This window comes from Manacus candei, unplaced genomic scaffold, assembly GCF_025592945.1.
Source record: "Manacus candei isolate 608988 ecotype Guabito, Panama unplaced genomic scaffold, ASM2559294v1 h1tg000088l, whole genome shotgun sequence".
NCBI lineage: Eukaryota > Metazoa > Chordata > Aves > Passeriformes > Pipridae > Manacus > Manacus candei.
In genome coordinates, this window is record NW_026138136.1 from 9,429,768 (window position 1) to 9,453,492 (window position 23,725).

Below are 23,725 nucleotides of genomic sequence, written 5' to 3' on the forward strand. Positions count from 1 at the left end.
GAGTCAACAGAGAACAAAATCTTTGAGGAAGTCAAACACTAGGTAGATTACAACTGTGCAAATGATGAAGAGAATTATCTCAGCAACAGGAATCGGTACACAAGAAAACCAAGGTGTAAAGTGGAGCTGTTAAAGACTGGGTCACCTTGCCTTTAATAGCAGCTACAGACAGAAGCATATGTAACTGGTGATGCTTTTTCAGAAAGAGTACAGCTGTAAGATAAGGTGGTCTTTTAAACTCAACAGGAACTTTACTATCATGGAAGCAGGAGCAAGGGTGACTCTAAGCAAAAGTAGAGTAATGTCAGAAATGTCACCGGGAGAGGTTAGTCCTTCTCAGGCATATTTGCTGGACAATATCTGCCATTAAGAAATCATTTTATAAATAACATCAACAACAGAGCAACCCACAACCCCTACCATGTAGCCAAGACCCCAATAAACTGGTAGCCAACAAACTCAGGATCTTCAAGTGAATATAATGAGTAATAATAATATTTCCAAATACTCTGTCCTATTAAGTACAACCATAAACCACACAGTTAGTTTGATTTGTCAGTAGTATGCTGATCTTCTGTCCCTTTAAAAATTAATCTTCAATTTTAGTTACCCTAAGATTTGTCTAGGACTAGATGCTGATTTTTAAGGTATTTACACTAATACATTTCTAACTGTCATGGACCTTTCCATTTTCTCCATTTTTTTCTGCTCAATAGCACAAGTGAATACTTCTGAAAACATTTGATTTTACTGTAAGACTATTACTTGTAAATCAGGTGACCATAAAATATAAGGAAATAAGAAAAAAATGTAACCTTACTTTTTTAAGCAGAAGTACTCTTATTAGCACTCAGACCTGTTAAATTCATCATACTTAGTTTGCATTAAAAAAAAACTACCTAAACTATCTGAACTAGAAAACTGTGTACAATGCAAGCCTTTGTGAGCATGTGTTCTTTTCACCAGCACTTGCTTTCTTTCTCCTGTTGGATAATCTGTTGAGTTAGTTTGTTGAGTTTTCATTTAGCACTGCAGCATTGGCATTGGGAACCATGTCATACCACAGTTCCACACAGCATCTAGCAAAATAGCAATTCTACTCCCAGCCACTGCCTTTGGGTGACTGCAGCACAAGTAACAAGAGTGTGCTGATTGATTACAGCATGATCTGCAACTTCTCCATGACAGGTCTCTGTCATGTACTCTCAACAGGGAAGTTTATCATACAACTGAAAACACTATGTCCACCAGTTATGCTAAAAAAGTAAACAAACCTTGTTAACCAAGGTCATTGCGTAAACCAGTAGCTCGGTATCAACCCCATCCTTCTCCTCCAGTATCTCCATGATGTTGGACCATGGCTTGGTTCCTAGAGGAAAAGCAGAAACTCTTGGTTACAGGGATCAAAATGGAAAGCTATAGCACCAACACTTATCCAAGAAGTAGCACAAGATGGTTTATGTGGCCAGAGGAAAGTTCCAGTGGAAAGATCCAGCTTTCTCTACAATGAAAACTACAGTGCAGCCTAATCCAGGGATCTAAAGTATGCCAGGTACACTTTCTCCAAAGGTACCAACTTCTCTTCCTTGGTGATGAAGAAAGCTTTGTTAGCCCAGTGTGATTGACATAGAACTTCTAAAAATCAGGTGGGAGGAATTTTACTGAACCTGATATAGGTTCACATAGGCTTTGATAAATCTTCAGCAAAACCCTATAAGTTATGCTTTCAGTGTGCCTGTTGCTCATATCCCTGGTGCTATTGCTGAATTATGCTGCATTAAGGTAACAAAACAGTGTGGCAGAGAAACAGTCTTCTCAAATTACAGGTTAAAGAAATAAAAGAAATGATCAAAGAGGGGAAAAGAATTTTGCTGTGGTTCATTCTCAAATTATTTTAATAAGAAACCCATCTACAGAATTTTCAGATACATTTCTCTCATTTTCCACTAAGTAAGGTCAAAATTTGTGCTTTTAGTTATGACATGCTTGATTTGCATATTGATTTGAATTTGCATATTTATCTGACAACCAAACCCTAGTGGCATAGTGAGATATTGTGCTAAAAACATCAGACTCAGGACAATCTCTTGTGTGGAAGGTACCGTGTAAAACCATCCTATTTTATTTGGCTAAATGGTAAGATGGTTGCATCTACTAAATTTTATCTATGAAAAGTGAAGTAAATACTGAAAGACTATAATTCAGTGTTTTGTTTGGAGTAAAGTTAGAGGTGAGGAGGACGAAGTAGAGAGCTAACCTTACGCTAGAGATATTCAATTCAACTACACAAGTGTAACTGTGAGAGTCTTTGAACTTCAGAGGGAAACAGAGTATTTCAACAGTCCACATCCCCATAACATTATAGGAATGAGAGTTGAGTATAATCAGGCAGTAAAATGCAAATGTGCCATCACAACCACCTGTTGCTGACTGATCAGTAACCCTGAGGTCTAAACTCTGCATTACTCTCACAGTGATAACAGCCCTTGTTTAATCAAGCTAATACCTTACATATATACCCTGCTACACAGACATCAGATTTCTGCTAACCAAGGATCTGCATTTTCAAGGCAATGGTAGTGCAGCATGTGGAAAACCTGTCTACTAATAAATGTGCAGACAGCAATATTTCTCCTGTTTTCTCTCCCCCTTTCTTTGAGACAGCCTCTGATCCTTACTACTGAATAATAAATCAGAGCTTCTTTATCTCAAGCAAAATCAGCGAAGGAGGGGGATTAATTCTCAGCTCTCCAGAAGTATTTATGTGCATTACTAATTAAATGCTAATTCAAATACATGTCTGTAATGAAAATACACTAGACACCTCTTTACCAGGTTCTCTATATTGCCAGACATTTTGGGCAGTGCATGTTCAAAGACATGTGGAACAAATTCACTCAGCTCACAAATGATATATGATCAGTAGGAATGATATCCTCACTACAAAAATGCCTTCCTGTGGTTTCCCGTGAAAAAATAAAAAATGGAAGGAAATAAGAAAGAGAAACAAAACAGGGAAACCATGCAAGTCTAACTTATAACAATACCATTTGGAAACAAAAATGAGTTGGTAACAACATAAAAAATGAATTATTTAATCCACTGCATTATTTAGTGAGAGTCCTTCTAGCGAAATCTGCCTTTATTTTTGCAGGTAGGTTTTATTCTTATTGGAATAATACTGGTTTGTTTTTTAGACAGCATCCATGTGTTTGATTTATTTTTCTTGAATGTCTCAATATCTCTTGATTATTACAAAAGAATAATTTTAGGGTCACCTCGCTTTTTCCTGCAAGAATGATATATAATTTTCTTCTACATGTACTGCTTTTTTATTTTAGAATACAATTTTTAAAAATTGTTAATCAGGTACGCTTACTAGTAAGGCAAGTATCTGTAAGGCAAGTAAATAGCTGAAAGGCAAGTAAAGCCCTGTAATAGCTCATCTATCTTTTAGAGGCTTTCATTATGCTGCTGCTACTAAACTTAGACAATTTCCAAAATCTAGGTTTTAATTCCAAATTCTTCATCTATTCCTTAACTACAGTCAAGAGGAGGCAGTACTCTTTATCAATGACTTTGATAAAGCTATACTCTGTACTAGATGAATCCTTTCCTTTGAAATTATATTTTCCCCATTATGATCTCAATCTGAACAGACAAGAAGTGAACATGGAAATAGCCATAAGGCCATCTACCCACCCAGGGACAAGGCAGTTCTGGTGTGGAAGTTGCACCATGAACTTACTGCGTTACTGTAGTTGGGTTAATAGTCCTTGCTAAGATATAATGAGGGCCTATAGTTTCCAACCTATGATACAGACAACATGGGATATGTGCAGATCGAGAGCAGGTGTCTGCTCTCATCCACTTCCAGATCCACTTTCCAGAGCCTGTGCAGTCCAGTATGCTTAAAGTAAAGAGAGACCTGTTCAGACTGGGATCATAATGAAGAAAACAGCATTTGAAAAGAAAGGTTTAATCTGGTACATATTAGAATAGTTCTATCAAAGTCATTGACAGTACCACCTCCTGTTGATTCTAGTTAGGGAATAGGTGAATTTTCTCCTTCAGTCAATCCCGATGTAGAAGAATGATGATGTAGCATCCCAGAGATTCTTCTGGGAGCAGATCGGGATGTTCCCATAAGGTTATGACTTTTATGCAAAACTTGTGGTAAAATTGATAGGAGTGATGAAACAGGCTCTGTGAAGTAAAACAGCAGAGGTCGAGTTTTGTGTGCGTTCTCCTGCCTTCTAATGGGTAAAATGAGAACTGCTTGACTGCCCTTTACAGGTTCGTCACTGGACAGAGGTCTTTATTGCAGCCATTCTCACAGGAGGGCTGGAGCCTCAACCCTGATGCTACTTACAGTGTTCCAAGTAATCAAGCATGGTGCATAGACACACAAAACTGTGAGGCTGCAACAGCTAAGCCTATATTACATTAATACACTCTGTTTATTGAATAACATTGGCCATTAAGTTTCAGAGTTTTCTCAGTTTCCTCTTTAAATCCTTATTTTAATGGTGCAATTCATGTCATACACAGAATCTTGACATCCCAGCTACAAAGGATGTGCACAGTATATATAGAGCAGGAAGAACCTTGCACAAGAGCAGAAACTTACATGAGTAATGCTATCGACTTAGAGAGTGTCTGTCTCCAACAGACACAGGATGGAAAGGTATTAATACGCTTTGAAAGACCTCAACATCTTGTACTCCAGGCTATTTAAATATGAGTGAACTTACATTCTTCCAGATGCTCCTACCCAGAGCATGGGCATTAATTTAGTGCATATCTAACTATGAATAAAATGGCAGGAAAAGCAGAGAACTGATAATGAGGGCCATTTGCAAATAATATAACAAGTTGGGTAGCAGATAATTACAAATAATATAACAGGTTGGGTAGCAGATAATTCAAAATTAGTACGTGACAGTGTCCAGATCAGTCACGGGGCTTTAATCTCTGACCTAAAATATGCTCATGATAAAGCAGCCTAGACAGTAGAGTGCAACACTAGCTCCACTTTCCAGAGCCTGTGTAGTCTGGTATGCTTAAATTGAAAAGAGACCATATTCCTCTGGGGTTCTAAAACAAGAAAGAGTGGGAGGAAGGGGGGAGCTAGATGGAACTGTAAGTAGAAGCTACTTCCTATGTGATGAGGGCCATGCAGTTATTCACTTATGGTCTGCTTGCATCTGAGAGTAAAGCTGGTACTTCTGTGGATCTCTGTACTTCAGTTTGCATATGGATGTATTCACACATAGAAACCACAGATGGGATTGCTTTGAAACCAGGTTGAGTTAATATGGGGTACTTTATGTTAATCACGTGTGGTACACATGTTGAAGAATTATGTCATATCTCATCACCTTGTATGTACATGAAACACTGGACTTTTATCAAAGCAGCGCTAAACCTAATTACATACCTGTGAGATTTATGACAATGGTTGAAGAAAAGGCACACTGCTTTTTTCTTCCTCTGTATTTCTGTTCTGTCAGTCATTAAAGGTTGGTACTCCTCAATTTAAAAATATAAATTAAAACATAGCACATCCACAGCTAAAAGTGAAGGGCTTTGACACTGTCTCCGAGAGCATTCTCCTGGAGAAACTGGCTGCTCGGAGGTTGGACAGGTGCACTGTTTGCTGTGTAGAAAACTTCTGGATGGCCAGACCCAGAGCATAGTGGTGAATGGAGTTAAATTTAGCTGGCAGCTGATCACTAGTAGGATTCCCTAGGGCTCGGTGTTGGTGACAGTCCTATTTAATATCTTTATCAACAATCTGGATGATTTAGGGTACCCTCAGTACCCTCAGTTTGAGATCAATGACACCAAGTTAGATGGGAGTGTTGATCTGCTGGAGGACAGGAAGGACTGATGACACAGGGTGAATCAATGGGATGAGGCCAATTGTATGAGGATCAAAAAGGTCCTGGCACTTCAGACACAACAGCCTCATGCAGCGCTACAGGCTGGGCACAGAGTGGCTGGAAAGTGGCCCAGCAGAAAAGGACCCAGGAATGCTGGTTGACAGCCAGCTGAACATGAGCCAGCAGTGTGCTCAGGTGGGCAAGAAGGCCAATGGCATCCTGGCCTGTATCAGAAACAGTGTGGCCAACAGGTCCAGGGAAGTGATCATCCCCCTGTACTCAGCCCTGGTGAGGCTGCACCTCAAATCCTGTGTTCATTTCTGGGTCCTTCACTACATGAAAGACAGTGAGGTGCTGGAGTGTGATCAGAGAAGAGAAACAAAGCTGTTGAAGGGTCTGTATCACAAGTCTTATGAGGAGTGGCTGAGAGTGGTGGGGTTCTCTATCCTGGAGAAAAGGAGGCTGATGGGGAGACCTTATCACTCTCTACAACTACCTGAAAGGAGAGTGTAGTGAGGTGGGGGTCAGCCTCTTCTCACAGGTAACAAGCAACAGGATGAGAGGAAATAGCCCCAAGTTGCATCAAGAGAGGTTTAGACTGGATATTAGGAAAAATGTCTTCATGGAAAGGGGTGTCAAGCTTTTGGCTGCCCAGGGAACTGGTGGAGTCACCATCCCCAGAGGTATTTAAAAGACATGTAGATGTATCACTGAGAGACATGGTTTAGTGATGAACTTGGCAGTGTTTGGTTAATGGTTGGAGTCAATGGTCTTGAAAGTCTTTTCCAACCAAAATGACTCTATGACTATTACATCGATGACCTAAAAAGGGAACTAAATATAAAATCAGAAAAAAATCTCTTATGGAGCTAAGTACAACTTCTCAATTAAAATAATTTTTTAAAAAAGGAAGAAGGGAAAACTGGATATTTGGGTTATTTTCAAGACAATCCACCAAAACACAGGTATGAGAATTCCCATAAAACCTCTCATCATGCTCCTAACATATACTCATCTAACTACACACATCAGGTTTTTTTCAAGTCTTATGCGGCTACTTAAGTTGTTTTATTACTTTGGGACATGTAAATGTTTGCCTAAGGCTGTTCTACAGATACAGAAGGGAATACACAAAGCATAGTAATTTGTTTAGGATCCTCCTTTCTCTTTTTCTTTAATGAGGTTTACCAGCATGTGAACAGATGGCACTTTGCACATGTTGAGAATACCAGTGAGTTCAGAAAGCTGAGGAAATCCTAAGAATGACTGCGAAAATAAATCATCACGCTCACAATTACATGAATATTGTAATTACATTTATGCTTATGGTATTGTAAGGTTTAATAGTTTTAATTCAAAACAGAAAGCCAACCTGCAGAGTTCATTGTTTTTGAATTGCCCCTGCCTGCTTCCCTGCCATAAGAGACAATTTGTGTTTTTTCTTCTCAATGAATTCTGATAGTTGAAAGTAAAATCTGGCTCCTTTCTCCTATTTCTGGCACCACCTTTCTTTTCTCCCTGACCCCCAACATTTTCTTGTTTCACTTTTACCATATCAAGTCACTCAAACAAGTTCAGCATGGAGGCAGTTGCTCCACAGAGGGAACCTTGCTTTCAACCTCAATGTTTGAGACCACAACAATGGATCTCCTAACCTCAAAAACGCTCCTTGAGGCAAAGGAATGTTTTGCATCAAGAGAGAATGCCCCAGGAGCTTAGTGATGGCTTTGTGGGAAGAACAAGAAAGAACCATTTTTGTTCTATTTATTTGTAAAAAATACAGTATACATATTCAAGTATTTTTCATGAGCCTGAAGGGTAACAGATTTCATAGCAAAATATCTGCTCAACGGCTTTATTTTAATGTAACAACAGATGGTTTTGCTTTTACTATAAGGCCTGTACTATTACTGACCTCGTCTTTCTCTTCAAAGGGATTACACTGATTAGATATCATTTTCTCTTCTAAATCAGACTGCTGCTTCTCAGAAGGAAGCGGCCTTGCCTGGAGGAGCCTCTGAGGTTGGAAGATACAAGGGGGTTTACTTTGCATGTGGGTGCAGGGACGGGGCAATGACTGTGGTACTCAGGGAGGCAATCGAGTTCCTCATCTTTCCACTCTTCACTTTCTCATTATAATTAATTCCTCAGACAATCGTAGATTATAAAAACACAATATGCTGTTAATCAAGAAATGAAGGATATGTTGCACAAAGCAGGCATCATGACAGCAACTCTATAGCCACTGAAATCAGTGATAAAATGCCACCTTGATCTCAGTGATGCTGGAATTTTGCAACCCCCAAGTAAGGTTACTCACCTCTCTTTTCATCAACAGTAGATACTGCCTGGATTAAAAGCGGTGCGTTGGATTCAGTATACTCCACAAACACCAGCAGCAGCTTCAGCGCTGTCTTTACCACCAGGCGAAACTAAAAGAAAAGAGTGCAACTTGTCATATTGCAAACCACAGCACTTCCAGATGTGTGAAATGACACTGGGCAAGATGCAAGTGCAGCAGTCCACATCTGGTAATAACAGACGAACAGACGAGATTAAGCTGTGACAGCACTGCAGAAATGAAAGGTAGCCAGCTGGCTGAAAATTTCATTCACTGGACACAGTGCTCTTCCAGGGAAGTCCCAACAGTCAGTGAATCTAAATGAAAGCTTAACACTGCCACATGTAACAAAAGGTTGAATATCCCACCCATGCATATCCCCAACGCTGTTGTCCAAGGCTTGATGTACTTAGAACCTACCGAACTAACAAAGCATATATTTCTCTATTTCTCAACACGTTTATTTCCTCCTTTCGCTGTAAGCCTTTAATCTTGTCAAAATGCTGTATGATGGGATAATTTCCTCCTTACACTTCCTTCTTATTATGTTACTGTTTAATGCTTACATTATTAAATAGATTGATCTTCACTATTAAACAGAACTTGGGAGGAAGTGTGTTTAAACTCCAACTATCCCACCCTGTCATGATATGTGTGATTTACTGGAACTGAGCATTCTGCCTGCAAGATTTCAAATTTATTTTTTTTTGTACAACCCCAGGAGAGAGAGTTCATCAAAGAATCAGCATTGGTAAAATTGATCTACTGGAGATCAATAATTTCATCACAGATCTCCTATTTCCAGAGAGGATCATTCGACTAAAAGAGCTGAGTGAGAATTTCTAGGGATGATCAAGTACGATTGCTTGGCATGACAAGGTATGTGAAAAAACAGCCCTTTATTTAAGGCAGTATTTGGAGTTTTTAATAAGAGGAGATGTGAAAGGGAAGGATTTTTTAATAGCCAGGGTTCTACATGCCCAGTTGAGAAGGTTTTTACTGCGACAATTGATTCTAGATTAAATTTCCTATACCCTCAACCTAAACAACGGATTTAAAGCCAAATAAATGGTGACACGCTGCTGGTCTCAGAAACACACTTTCCAACCTACTGTGCTTGAATCAAACTCCAGAAAAAAAGCCCATGTATTTCTAAGTTTACTGTATTTTTCTTCTACATTGGTCTGCAACGAATATATCCAACGACATATAAGATTTTTAATGAGATAGCTACAGTAATGTGGACATTACTCTCTCCTCTGCAACTGACAAATTTTTTAAATCTATTTTAGGATGCATTCATGCGGAGATAAACCATGTTCCAGAAAGTCCATGTCTTTGTCTCGTTACACTGAGCTGATAGGCACTCTGAAACATAACCACCTGGTCATTAAAATGTCTCACCCAGAGGCGAAGTAAAAAACAAAAAAAATCGTTGCTAAAAAAAATCATATTGCTAAACTGTTTCAGAGATATATACAGAGATATATTCTGTCAATATTGGCTTAGTCCCATTCCCTCATTTTTTTTTAAGTCTTCTCAACACAACTCTCCTAAGAGACAAAAAAATCACCGTTATTCATTTAGCATAGATGCATACTAAGACAGCAACTGTGTCTATTTTCTAAAAAAGACTGCAAGTGCAACAGGCATAGGCTGCGTTCACGCAGCCACTCACAGAGATGTACTAGAGCTCACTTGAAGGTAATGACCTACAATGCAGCTTGCTGCTATAAACACAGACTTTAGTGTCACCAGTGACCCAGCTATTTCTGTAGCTTCCTGGGTTTTACTCACTCATGTGGAATTGAGCTTAATGCACTGCAATGGCACTACTGGCAATGAGAAATATTCCACTGTTGAATCTAGACTCTTTCAGGCTTGATGTATTATCAAATTGTTTCATTTTAGGGCTGACAGCCAGGAAATCCCAGTAACAAACCTGACCAGGCCCCTTAAGACACTTGGTTAGCCTAATTTGCAATTGTACTGCTTCAGTGATACTTCGCAGATATAGGGGGTAGTCAAAGTAAAGGAAATTGAAACCCAATAACACAACAAATCACTTTTCCCAAAATTGCACTGGACAACTGCGTATTTGCCTGTCAGGCCAATACCATGGTGTTTCTGCTCTGCAATGACATTTCCCTTAGCATTCAAGTTCAATTGTTTAATAGACATATTGAAGGAATTTCCAAAATGTCTTCACTTGTTTTGTAATGTTACTTTGTAAAATAGCAGTTATACCAGATTACTGTAAACTATTCTAGCAGTAACATACTTCCCAGATAACCACTTACATACTGCCTCCTAATCTGATCAGGATCCTTTCCCTAGAACGGAAATCTTGGATATTGCTTTTGATGGTTCTTAAAACTTCAAGGCTTGGCCACACGGTGACACTGAGATGCATTTACACGTAAATGCTGCATGGCAAAGTTCCCATACGTTTCCATTTGACAGCAATCAGTCGGAGATATACCAGGCTTAATTCTGTTTTTGCAAATCTCTTTTTCTTCCAGAAAGAAGAACCTTTGGCAATATCTTTGCTCAAACTGATGCCTGCTGGCCATGGCAGCTGCTGTAATAAGGAGCTACTCCCTATGCACCTGCCATGAAGCCTCAGGGAGGCCCATTGCAGTTGCACCAGACCAAGGCTCAAGCTGGTTGATTTTGGGTGCTGTCTGCCGGTATCAGCCTCCTGTGTCTACCAAACTAACAGATGGTATTTTAAGGAATAAATACCACTCAGAAGTAGTCCTGGAGAAAAGGAGCTATTAGAAAAGCTATGTTTTGCTTGTCATTTAGGTACTAGAAGGATACTGTAAGTTCAGTTCCTCAATTTGCAAATTTTCAGAGCTTATCCAACTCCCCAAATAAAGAGTCAATCAGTGCTGGAAGGGGAGTTTCTTTCCAGCGAAGGTGCATACCATGGCCGTGTGCCGGGGTTTGGAAGTTGTTAACTCACTTGCCTACCATTGGTTTCTGTGTTGCCATAGTTATTATATTGTCTCCTTGCATTGGCTAGCCAAATGGCCAATCCCCTGCTTGGCCCAGCAGCCCTTATAAGCTGCGGGAAATTTGAATAAAGGCTCTTCTTCGCTGCTGGATTCCCTGCGTGCTATGTGGTCTCTGTCTCCTGGCTTAAGTACCTCCGCCGCCTGTCCCTGCCACGAGGGACAGGTGGTGGTGGGGTGATTCCAGCCCTGAAAACCTTCACAGAATGGGTGGCAGTGACCCCCCAGAAGCCCCTCGAACTGCAACAGCTGCGTTCTGCTTGCAATCAGCACAGACACTAGCTTTGAGAAAACCTGCGTTTGAAACAATGCTTTTTCCTGCTCAATAGAAAATGGCACTTGAGATCCCTGTGGGCACTTTTAAGCCTGTCTGCTGCTTTGGACAGCTTGGGCAAGGACAAAACTAAGCACTGCAGTCCTAGACTACGCTGCACAATGCCTATACTGGGGACTTACTAACTACCTTAATCCACATAATCTTTGTGCTCATCCTGCAGTACTTTCTAATACTGCTTTAACAGTGCTTCTTGACAGAAGCTGCACTGCGTCTAGGAGACTGAAGTCTTCAACCAGCCAAAGACCCTCCAAGACATGTGATTGCCTGTCACCTCCAGACACAGGAACAGTCCAGAGTCTGACATGCTCACACTGAAATCAACTCTAATTATCCACCGTGGCACCAAGAAGTCTCTGAAAGGTCTGTTAAGGGATACCTGCTGCCAGGACCCATGTGAAGCACAGTGAATTTTCTCACATAGCCTATCTTCTAAATGTTCACTTCATGATGACCTGTGGGCCTGATCTGCCTGTGGCAGCTCATGCATGCTGCTGGTGATATGTTAAGTGTCGGGTATCACAATGGGAAGGGTTTCAACCAAGACCAAGAATGACTGTTTCACAACTTTCAAAATACCAGAGCTATTCAGAAAGTTCCCATTTGTGATTAACTGTGGTGATTGTCAAAGTAGGAGATCCTCACAGCTTCATGAGTGAGTTCTAAAATGTGTTTGCAGGGCATACCTTTTCAATTAATTAAATAGTAGACAGCTACATTGCAAATAAAATAACTAAATCTCAAAACTGGGAGATTGCTTAACAGGAAAAAAAGAGTAGCAATTCTTCGACTTTTTTGCTTCCTTTTGTGAGGTCACGGGAGATCTTGCCAGTCACTGCTACCACTTTATTTCACATGATGTACCCAGATGGCACAGCAATGGGAGCAATAGAAACAAGTTTCATATTTCATTCACAAGTAGGTGAATCACTAATAATTTGAATCGCTGTTAAAAACTTCATGAAAGCTTTTAATATGTCTTCTGGGATATTTTTTCTGGTTTTTATTTAGTATTGAAGATGGGCTCAACTGCTTTGTGAATCTGCTTCAATAGTCACAGTTCTGTTAAAAGTCCACAGACAATCACACTATTACTTCAAACAGAACTAGATATCAGAAGGGCAATAAAAGATTTAGACATGCTAGCTCAAAAAAGGTCCTGTTATCCTCACTTCGCAAACATTGGTTGTTGCAATTAAATCCAAATTTCCATCTTAAATATTACTGCTTAGTTAAAAAAGAAGGCTCATTGAGGCAATATACACACTCATTGGCTTGGTAAAGTGATATTTTAACAGTTCTGAGATTAAATCAGGATTCTTGAATGTCAAAGCACTGAAGTATCAAAACTGCTATTAAGTTAGAAAAGAAAGTTCATATTGTGTTTTTGTATGATGTGCAAGTCAATTCATAGACAGGAAATGATGTTAGCATCTTCTGGCTAAAGATAAGATGCAGCTGGCAATGTAAAAGGAAGAAAAATTATAAACCTTTTCCCTCCTTCTCACCTTACGTTTTACAGTGCAGTTTGGCAGCACCTTTCCTTTTTATCTCTTTATGTTTAGACAATTACAGACTCAGCCAAAGATACCACACAACAGGCTGCAAAACTCATATCTCATGGAAGGGCTTATCCCAGTTGTTAATCACTTGTCAGGAAAGATTTTAGCCTTCACAAGGAATGTTGTCACAAAGTTCATTGACTTAAAGACCAAAGCAATATTTATAAAGGTCAGATTTAAACATTTAGGATTCAATTATTTTTTTTTTAAACAAGAAAGGAAAAAGAAAAATGAACAAAATATTTTACTCTGGGAGTTGGTTTGGATTTACACTATTTAAATTTAAAGGAGAAATGGGCATTGGATTTTTAAATGAAGATTTACTACAGCCACATCCTTCGGGTCCTATTCCAAGTGCAGACATGGACTTACTGCAGGCCACATGCTCATCTGCTTGATAGGATACAGCCAAGCAGTGCTGTAGCTAAAGAAACACCCAGTGCAACCAGTGTCCAGCCTGCCAGTGAGAGGTGCATAGGGAAGCTGGAACCCTTCTTTCTTGTGAGGTGCAAGGATGCCTCCGACTTCAGATGTAGTGCTGCAGAAAGAGCCCACTGGCATCCTGCCAGCACCTGTAATGCAGTTAAATTTTGTGTTTCACAAGGGGCTAAAATCACCTTCCATTCACAAAAAGAGGAAAGATCTTCCCAGAATGCAAGGTTTTATATACATATTTAAATAAAATACATTATATATAGCATATATATATAAACCCACTATTTATAATAAATAACAAATATAGTATATAAAATAAATATATAGTATTTATACGGTTATATTGTAATATCTAATATTATCATAATATAATGTTTTCCTTTGTAATAATCAAGAAAAAGGAAAACATAAATATTGGCCTTGAGAGAATCTCAGAGTAATACTTAAAGTTGGAATGGCCCTAATATGACTTTCCTTCTTATCTTAGGTGAACAAACCCACTTCCCTTACTCATATATCAAGTGCTCCACCCCACCTCACCATCATGGTGAACACACACTGGACTTGCTCCAGTAGGTAAACATCTATCTCATACTGAGGAGCCCAAAACTGGACTCCTGAACTTGTGGTGCAGTCTTATCAGCACCAAACAGGAAAAGGCACTTCCTTCAACTTGGTGGCTACACTCCTGTCAACCCAGCCCTAGATGTGTTTGGCCTTCATTCACACAATGGTATACCACTCACTTGTGCTCAGATTCATATTTTCTTATTCAGAATGAGTAAACAGAATCAAATGGTGTGATGCTAAAAGAAACACCTATAATTTTCCTGGATTTTAAGAAGAGAAGGGGTAGTGGCTTTAAATTGAGAGTAGGCTTATGCTATATGTTAGTAAGAAATTCTTCACTGTGAGGGTGGTGAGGCACGGGAACAGGTTGCCCAGAGAAGGTGTGGAAGCCCTGTCCCTAGAAGCATTCAGAGCCAGGTTCAATGGGGCTTGGAGTAAACTGATCTAGTGGAAGGTGTCCCTGCCAGTGGCAGGGGGTTGGAACAAGATAATTTTTAAGGTTCCTTCAAACACAAATCACCCTATCATATGACTATACTATGACTTAGTATCCTTAAAACGTAATTTTCAAGAATCACAGGCAAAGAAAAAAGAGACAGAAAAGGAAGATTTACAAAAAGTGCCAGATAAAACCTGCCATGAGAAAAATTAGTCCTAACAAGATCCACTCTGAACTTGCAGCACTACTGCCAAGGCCAGTACAGGTAATGTTCACTTTATCTATTAAAAAGTTAGATGTGCATAAACAAAAAAGCATTGAGATTCTCCTAGGATTTTGTACATCAGATGTTCCATATATTTCCATATCTGTTGTTCCCAACATGTCTGTCCTGTTCAGACAGAGGAGTCACACCTAAGAACAGCTTTAGCTTATTTGCCTCTGGATAAATCTCATGAGATGTACAAGGATAGAACTGTAAGGGGAAAAAAAAAAATCAAAGATCTATAGTGAAGCGTGATGAAAAGTGTGTATCATAACATTTCCAGATTATAACTTGGGATTCAACCACGGTTTGTATCAGCTCTATTTTTCTGTCATATTTGTTGTCACTAATAGTTCAAAAGCTCCTTTAGCACCTGGTAAAATCACAGATACATATATATACACTACATACACACTTCCACATATACAAAGAAACTAATATATATATTACAAGAGTATATATACTGGAATAAAAGCTTGTTTCTACCACTTTACTATTTTACTTTGGGTTTACACAGTACTAGAAACCTCAGGGTTCTGCTTCAACTCCAGCATTACTTGGATATGGGCAATGAGAGCTGTCTATCTGCTATAAATGTTTGCCTCTAATGACCACACAACACAATGTTACCAATGCTCTGGTATAAGGCGTCTGTATTTTGTGGCAGTTCCCAGAATCATGCCAGTTTCTTTTTTTGTTTTCTTTCCCTAGAAGGTAAAAATGCATTTGGACCATGTACATTCTTGTTCACAGAGAATCATCTCAAAATCAGAAATTTAATAGGGAAAGCAGATGATGATGAGGACAGACAACTGGATAATCTTATGTTGATATCCTTTGCATAGCATAACTTTGGTAAAAATTAAGGTATTTAGAGCCCATAAACCAGGAGCATATAAAACAGAGGGAGGGTGACCCTATTTCTTGACCAGGTAGGCAGTGTCAAGTATGCACATCCATGGCATACAAAAGCCCTTTGACAGGGATGCATATTTGTAGCCAGTCTTTTAAAAATATAGTTTACCTGACACATACAACATCCCAGTATTTTTTGATAAATATTAATTTCTCTCAAATCTCTGGAACAATTGCATTTCAGTATTTCACAAGCTATTCACCTGTATTTATGTAAAAGGATGTCTCCACTGCATTCAGCATCTTACTAGACATTTCCCACATTCACTCTGCAGCAAGACAGCCAAGAGCCCCAGCACTGAATGCATAAGCAGGAAGAGCCACCTCTGACAGGATGACTAAAGACCAGCTATCTCAGAAATATGCACGACTGGCTAAACATGGGAAAGAACAGTAACGTCTACAGCAAGAGTTTGAAAATGTGTTGTAGAGACCCCTTACATAACCCAGACAAATTGGGGTTTGGGAGTGTCAATAAGGAAGGGGAAAGACACTAGGAGGGGAAATATTTGAAATTCTATGTTACTAGGATTTTTAAATGCCTTACAGAACACAGAAACAATCCAAGTTCTTTATGTTCTCTCTCTATTCCAAAGTGACATTTGAGGTCAATTACTTCACTCCAAAAACTGGTAACAACTCTAGTTAGTGTTTCAGTTCCTTTTTATTCATAGTTCCTGAATGCAGGAATGATCAGAAGAATGAAATCCTTCTGTGTCACCTAAGTCAAGTGTTTCTAGTCAGCTTAATTTTCCATCCAAACCTTAAGGCAGCCTCTTTTAAGGAGAATGATGTAAAATTTAGAAACTTAACCTACAGAATACCACACAAAACTTTCCAAATTAGTTTAATCACCCTTTTCTAGGAAGGTAGAAAGAGTTCATATGTGCTGAGGCCCCAAAAGTTGCTTTACAGACTGTAATGAAGACATGCCAACTCCTGCCTTTCTTTTCAGAGTGGCATCATCTGCCCAAGTCAAGGCATGTGTATGGTACAGGGAGGTATCACAAAGCTGAGATGCATGGGAAGCAACAGTTAAATATAGAACATGTAATGCTAGGAACAGCAGAGAAATACACGCATTTACTATTCTTAAAACAAAGTTTCTCAGAACTTTGCAAATGTACTGGGTAATGATTGTAAGTACTGTGTGCTGTTACATATGTGGTATGTATCTGTCATTTATCTGTGGTGAGATTTCTGACATGAAGAGAAAGAAGGTTATTAAAAAGAAATTCATCTGGTTTACCAACAAAACACAGGGATAAGCAAATAGTGATTAGTGAATGGTCAACAGGAAAAAAAAAAGGCTCATGCCTGGAAATTATTATTTCCAACATCAATCATGGTACAGAAGCAGGAGGAAAAATGAAAAAAAATCTGTACACAGGCAATTCATACAACAAATCAAAGCATATTGCAGTCAAAGTGGTTCTCAGATGAATACAGGCAATTCTGATGAGAGCTTTGAAAGAGTATGTGTTAAGCCATTTCTAATGAACTCATGCAGCAATTGCCACATCAAAGAGACATTGTTTGAAAAAAACCCTAAAGGCTGCAGAGCCTGGAATGAGACAGGAGATGCTACAAGGTTTTTTTGGGCATTCCCCTCTCCACCTTTTGGAATAGCAATGACAATCTTGGGGAGGTAGGGAAGGGATTTTCTTGTCCCATGAAGTACTCTAAAATGATGGTTTTTTTGTTTTATGACAGGATGAATGAAAGACCATTCACAGCTTTTTAGGAAAACACATAAAGTAAAAGTAATCTTGTCTTGTTTTACTCCCCTTGAACCAGACCAATCCCCCCAGTGTCTTCCTTAAGAACAGTTCATTGTGTAAAAATTACATGTGATTATTGAGTTAGAAGGGAGGACAGGATAGGATTTGGAGATTATAGGACATAAAAGGATTAAACTTCTTTATTCTCAAGTGACTCCTGAGCTGGTGTCATTGCACCTTTGTCAAGGACCCAACCACATACTTATTAATTATTACACAGTTTTGAGCACCTTTCTCTTTTGCTCTTTCAGATATTGCTGAAACAGAAGGGTTTGGTTTCAATTAAAGTTTTAGTTTTTTCCACTGCAAAACACAAAACAAAAATATTTCACTGGTAATTTGCCATCAGCCTGTGTCCATAACAGGAATTATGCTTCGCTTGTAAAGATTTACACTAAGATTTTATTTTCTTTCTCTCTTCAAATTGTGCAGTTTCATCATACTCAATCTGTTGACGCTTTTATTAACCCTTCCCAAATGCTGGTATCTTTTAGGACTCCAGGCAAATGAACACAATCAGTACCTCTACTCTGTCTTCTGTGTCTGGGTAAAGATTGTGATTGAATTATCTTAAAGAAGGTATAAAACACTTAGCTCAAGAGAAATTACAACAGCACAAGAAGTAATTTCTGGTTAAACTCATGCTTGTGTGTAATGTGCCATCAAACAGTTTTTGATAAGGAAAAGACATTTTTATTCTCTTTTTGTCTTCTATAAACATGCACCTTGTTTAAATATAGCATCAGTGTTCTAGCATTTTCCTGTTATGGATCACAGAGTAAAATTGTCTAGTAAAGTCTGTTCCTTTCATTAGACAACATAACCTTGGTTGAGCACATACTAAACTAGGTTTATGCAAAAATAAAAAAAACTACCATGATGTGTATAATGTCATTCTAATGCAACTTAGCATCTGGAAATATACTGCCTGACTAGGCCATTTTTTGGTAGTTACTGCAAATGAATGAGGTCTGTAGGTCATAACCAAACCAGTTTAAACATGATGGGTCTTTAGGAATTAGTCATATGTCTATTAAATAAAACATGCGTTTCTGATGAGCAGAATAAATGAGAAATAAACCTGTTTCTCTTGAACAGATCATTCATTCCCTGATGATCTGTTTAGCAACAGATGCAACAGTGATATTTTATGTTTTGGTAACAGTAAGATAAATAGATAATAAGCAACAAGATACAAAACCATAGAGAATTAGAATTCCACATTAGAAATTAATTTACAAACTAAAATCAATCACAAGAATGGCATTTGTGTGCCTATATAAGGGAAATATGATTAAGGCCATTTGGCCTTTTTTTTTCATTACAGAAGAGTTACATGCCAAGCCTTCACACCAGCCCTCTAAATTGACTTATGATGTTAGCCTTGAACTATGCTGTCCTCAACAGATGGTCATTGGGCTGAACTTCTGGTAACCGGAAAATTTTAAGAGAATGGCAGTTTCAGCAACTTCTTTTCCTTGGGCAGGGCCAAGTTGATATTTCCTTAGCTGTGTTACAAAATGAATGGGAGAGGAAAAGATTTTTTATTAACTTAATTGCAGATAGGACTTTATCTTCACACCCCCTCTCCAAAATCCCTTTCATATCACACTCCCTTAGCTTTGTTATACTGCTGAGTGACATCCTGGTTTGTGAAAACATCTAATGTAATACAAAGTCACCTTACTCAAGACAAAAAGCAATCAATTATAAAGAGAGAAGGGATTAAATAACCTAGTACTAAGGTAACATCTCATGCAAAGCATTTAGGGATCTGAAAGCCATCTACAATTAATCAAGTGACCTAACAGTTCTATGGCATATGCTGCAATTGATCACATTTTACGTATGGAAAAGCTGAAGTACTGTAAATTTAAAAGGCAAACAGAACATGTAACATTGAATCTTACTTCTTTTTTTTTCTTTTAAGCCTCCCTGTATATATTTGACTAATGCATGTTTTCAGAAATATTTTAAATTCCAAGTGCAGGCTTTAGATTTAAGATTAAATCATTACATTATCATTTTCCTGAGTGATTAGAAACTATGTAGAAGGAAGTCCACTTGCTCCACATCAATTTTCCATACCAAACTACTTTCTGTCTATCATAGCCAGACCTCTGATTCATACAGCTAGCGTGTAGCTGATGCAAAAAGAAATTTCCTCATGACAGTAGTAGAAAATGTTTCACAAGCTTCAGACCTGCAGTATGTTTGATAGGGGAATGGTGTATAAAGCAGCATCTCAAAATTTGAGCGTCTTCATGATGTTAATTCTCCATCTGGCCAAGGCACAGAATGGCTCAGGTGGAGCTCAGAGGTCACCCTGTCCCTGCCTGTGAAAGTCATCACCAATAAAATGTGTGGTTCCAATGAATTATGGTCAAAGCCAAAGGAAAACAGAGAAATAAAGAAACTACCAGAGTACCTTCTCTCAGAGTTTCCTTTCAAAATTAAACCCATTCAAACACACGACAGCCATGAGAAGCACTGCATTTTCACCCTTGCTTCCTCAGGCAGCTTTGCTGTCCCTCCCACTGCCCACTTGTGGACTCTTTCCTGTTTCTATGGGATCTGAATTGTCTATAACTGAATTGTCATACTTGACAGTAACTGAGCTCCTCGAATTGAAAATGGCATTACAAAATACCCCAAGTCATTGTTCTCTTAAGAGAAAAGGAAGTTTCCAGTCATTTTGAAAGGGAGTCAGCTAGAAAATTAGTCCTCACGTAGCCTTCTGCCAGCCATGCTGCAGGCTGACATTTGTACCAAAGACAAGAGGCACAGGACACACAGCAAGACTGAGGCACCAAGAGCATGTGGGATGGGAAGGAGAAAGAAAGGAAGGAGGAAAAGAAAGATAACAAATTGCTTCATTAGTTCTGGTGCTTATGAAACAACTTGCTAGAGTTAGTGGCCTTGGCGATGTCCTGTTTAAATAATACCAAGGTTGAGTTCAAGGACTCCAGGGGGAAAAACTATTTGAGTCTGCAAGTACAGTGGAAAACTACTCTATTATTATTCTGTGGTTTTATGCACTTGAAATTTGTTCTTTCAACAGTTCCATTAAAAAGTACTCATATTAAATACCAAAACTATGGTTGGGTTTAAATAACTTCACCTGAAAAACCCTGTAAGCTTAATATATGATTGGCAGTCCTTTCCTGACACAGTAGAATCTCATAGACAACATCTCAACAGTAAAAACACAAAATCATAACAACCTATGCATGAAATGTGTGGAAATGCTTGAAGATAGTATGTCAACAAAGACTCCAAACTATAAAATACCTATTACCTATTACAACATCTTTCTTAAGCAAATAATTGTTAACAGTTTATCCTTTTTAAGCACCCTAAGCAGCAACATACTAATGGTTTGAACTACCAAAATGATAAAACTGTTGAAAGGACAAATATCACACATGAAACCATGGAACAAACCTATCACAAACTCCTCTTGAAAGAATTACTAATAAAGTAAAACTAGAGAAAGAATACATATATTCATATATATATTCCACTTATTAATGGAATGGTAAGAGTACTAGTATTTCATTGCATATACAGACTGAAGATTTTTCTCTGTTCTCAAACTTCTGAGGCACAAAAAGGAACTCAGAAGAAGAGGTTTGACTGCAAAACCAGACATACTTATTTAGTTTTAGATAACTTGCAAAATAAAGTTAATGAATAAAGATGCTTTCTGAGGGACATCTAAACATAACAGAGGCAGTCACATTTCTCCAGCAATCTCCTATTTGTCATGGCTTTCCAAAATCTGGAAGAGGTCGCTCTCCTCAAATCCAGTTCCCATCATCAGTCTAGTCCAGATGCTTTTTTCTAAATTCACAGAACTTCATGATGAAAACAAAAATGTAACCGAGCCTAGACACATTTCCAGCTTCCCATGTGGTGGTTTCTGAGGTGAGTGGAAGAATCTTTCACAGAGCCATTTAGAAACTTGATTTATGGGGACACAAGTCACTGCGTATCAGCTAAGGCACTGCTTAAGTACACAGCCCTAGCAGCGTCACACGATTCTAAGTCCCTCCTTTGCTGAAAGAGGACCGAAATGGAGATATTTTGTTTTCATAAATGCTAGTAGGTGTGCAACTTCTTGATATAGCTGGAGAACTACAAGAATACATGAGGTTATTGTAGATAACGGCACTCTTATATTATGGTGATTATTTTTTAACAAAGTTCAGTCTTCAAGGAGATAAAAACTTGAGATAGAGAGATAAAAAAATATCTCTATCTCAAGCTACTTCTTTCTTCTGACTTTTATCAACCAAAGCTCATCACAGCCACCATCAATTTTACAGCAAATCAAATAAACATACAAACTGAAAAGATGTTTTGAATCACAAAAAGGTGAAAGAGGTGCAAAAAGACTTCTCAGACTCCTGCTTGGATAATAAAAATGGAAGTGTTTTTATAAAGCACTTCTGGTAATGTGGCAAAGGTTCCCCAAGTTGGGGTTAACTTTAACCACACTCATGTTCATCTGTGTTTCAAAGGTTTGCAGATTAGATGAAGTCAGCTTCAGCTCTGTTATCATCCTTCAGAGAACTCTAATATTCAGATTCACCTCCATGTCCAGATCCCAACTGTAGTTTGACTAAAAGGAAATTTCTTTGTTAAAACTCATAAAGAAGATCTGGCTTTTACAGTTTTCTTCAAAGTACAAAGCATATGTATGTGGGTGCCACTACAGTAGAAAAAGGAGAAGGAACTTTGAGTGATTCACTAAATGGTTGAGTTTGGAAGGGACATCTGTGGAGGTCCCCTTGCCCAGCTGCCTGCAGAGCCTCCTACAGTTAGTTGTCCAGGACTATGTCGAATTTATAAAATGTGACTAAATAATAACAGCTATATGAAAAACATGAATGGAAAAATGAGGACCCTTAGATGTTTCTTTTAAAGCACCCTTTATTTTTTGAAGCGTGGCACCTGCAACTTACCTTCTCTTTCTCTCTCACACACCCATACACACATATACTGAAAGGGACATGCGGGTACAAAAAGATCCACAACACTTATTTTCACTAGATCACAGCAATTACCTTATTTCAATATAAAAAAGCAGTTCTACATATGTTAAGGTTCAGATGCCCATACATATGCTCAAATGTACTTTTCAGCTCACAAATCATGTGAAGACAAGACCTTTTACGCAATGAGGTTCAAATAGTTCTCTGTACACCAGGTGTAGTCTGGGATCACAGTAAACATCTGTGATATTGTAGTTTAAGTGACTTAAATTTTCTCAAGTACTGCAGAGAATACTGAGAGGCTTGCTGATGAACCTCCAGTGACTCACAGAATTTGTGTTTCAGTTCCTCAGCAGTACCACAATAATAGCCATTCTTAATTTCGGACTAGTTTGACACCAGACCAAAAGGGATAGAAACATGTTTTCTATACAGCAGACTCAGAACACGGCTATGACAAGTATTCAGGGCTTAGAAACTCATGTTCAAAACTGACAGGTCCAGTCGGGCTTCTGAACTAACTCATCTGCATGTGTAAAGTCTCCCTAAGCCTACTTTCCTGGAAATCTGGATGTGTAGCTCAAAGACAAGCCTGGACTGGGTTTTTATCTCCCAAGTGAGGTTAACAGAGCCTCAGAAATAAGAGCATCCTTTGAAATTACCTGAAATGTGACCACAAGCCTAAAAATACCAAACAGTAATTTAATAAGAAAACTGAAATCAAATATGTGCCTGTATATTCCTAGGAGGCTGCAGCTACCAAGCTATAGTTAGGTTTGCAGCAGTGGTGACCAGGACAGGGGAACAGTTAGTAGAGTCCCTGTTTCTCTACATTTGACCCTTAGTGCACTATTGTGAACCTGAAGACTAAACATATTTGACCAAACCACTGCACAGTGAGATGTGCCTTTATTGTGGCATTATTTAATGTATATTTCAGTTTTGTTTTGTCAGAATGAAACATATTTGAGATGCAGTATTTAAGAATTATTCAGCATCTGGGACTTGTATAGTTTTTAGCCAAATAATTGCCATGGTCATTCAAAGAGCTGAACCCACAGAAGCATGAGATCATAATCAGTAGTGATTTGACTTGCATTATAGGTCAATTTTGGGCTGTTGTTTCAGTTGTTTGGGAGCAGTACAGCATAAAGAGGGAGAGAGAGTAAATGGAAAAAAACCCC

The 23,725-nt window shown here is 38.6% G+C and overlaps 1 protein-coding gene across 10 annotated transcripts in view; it reads right to left on the minus strand.

The window, feature by feature from the left end:
* FHOD3 (formin homology 2 domain containing 3) overlaps positions 1-23,725 on the minus strand; it is a 385,259-nt gene that overhangs the window by 121,347 nt on the left and 240,187 nt on the right. For all 10 annotated transcript variants that reach the window (XM_051812625.1, XM_051812624.1, XM_051812622.1 and 7 more), the window contains 2 exons: positions 8,206-8,317; positions 1,275-1,369 (listed from right to left, as the gene is read on the minus strand). In XM_051812625.1, the coding sequence (XP_051668585.1) occupies positions 1,275-1,369; positions 8,206-8,317 (207 nt within the window). The remainder of the gene's footprint in view (positions 1-1,274; positions 1,370-8,205; positions 8,318-23,725) is intronic.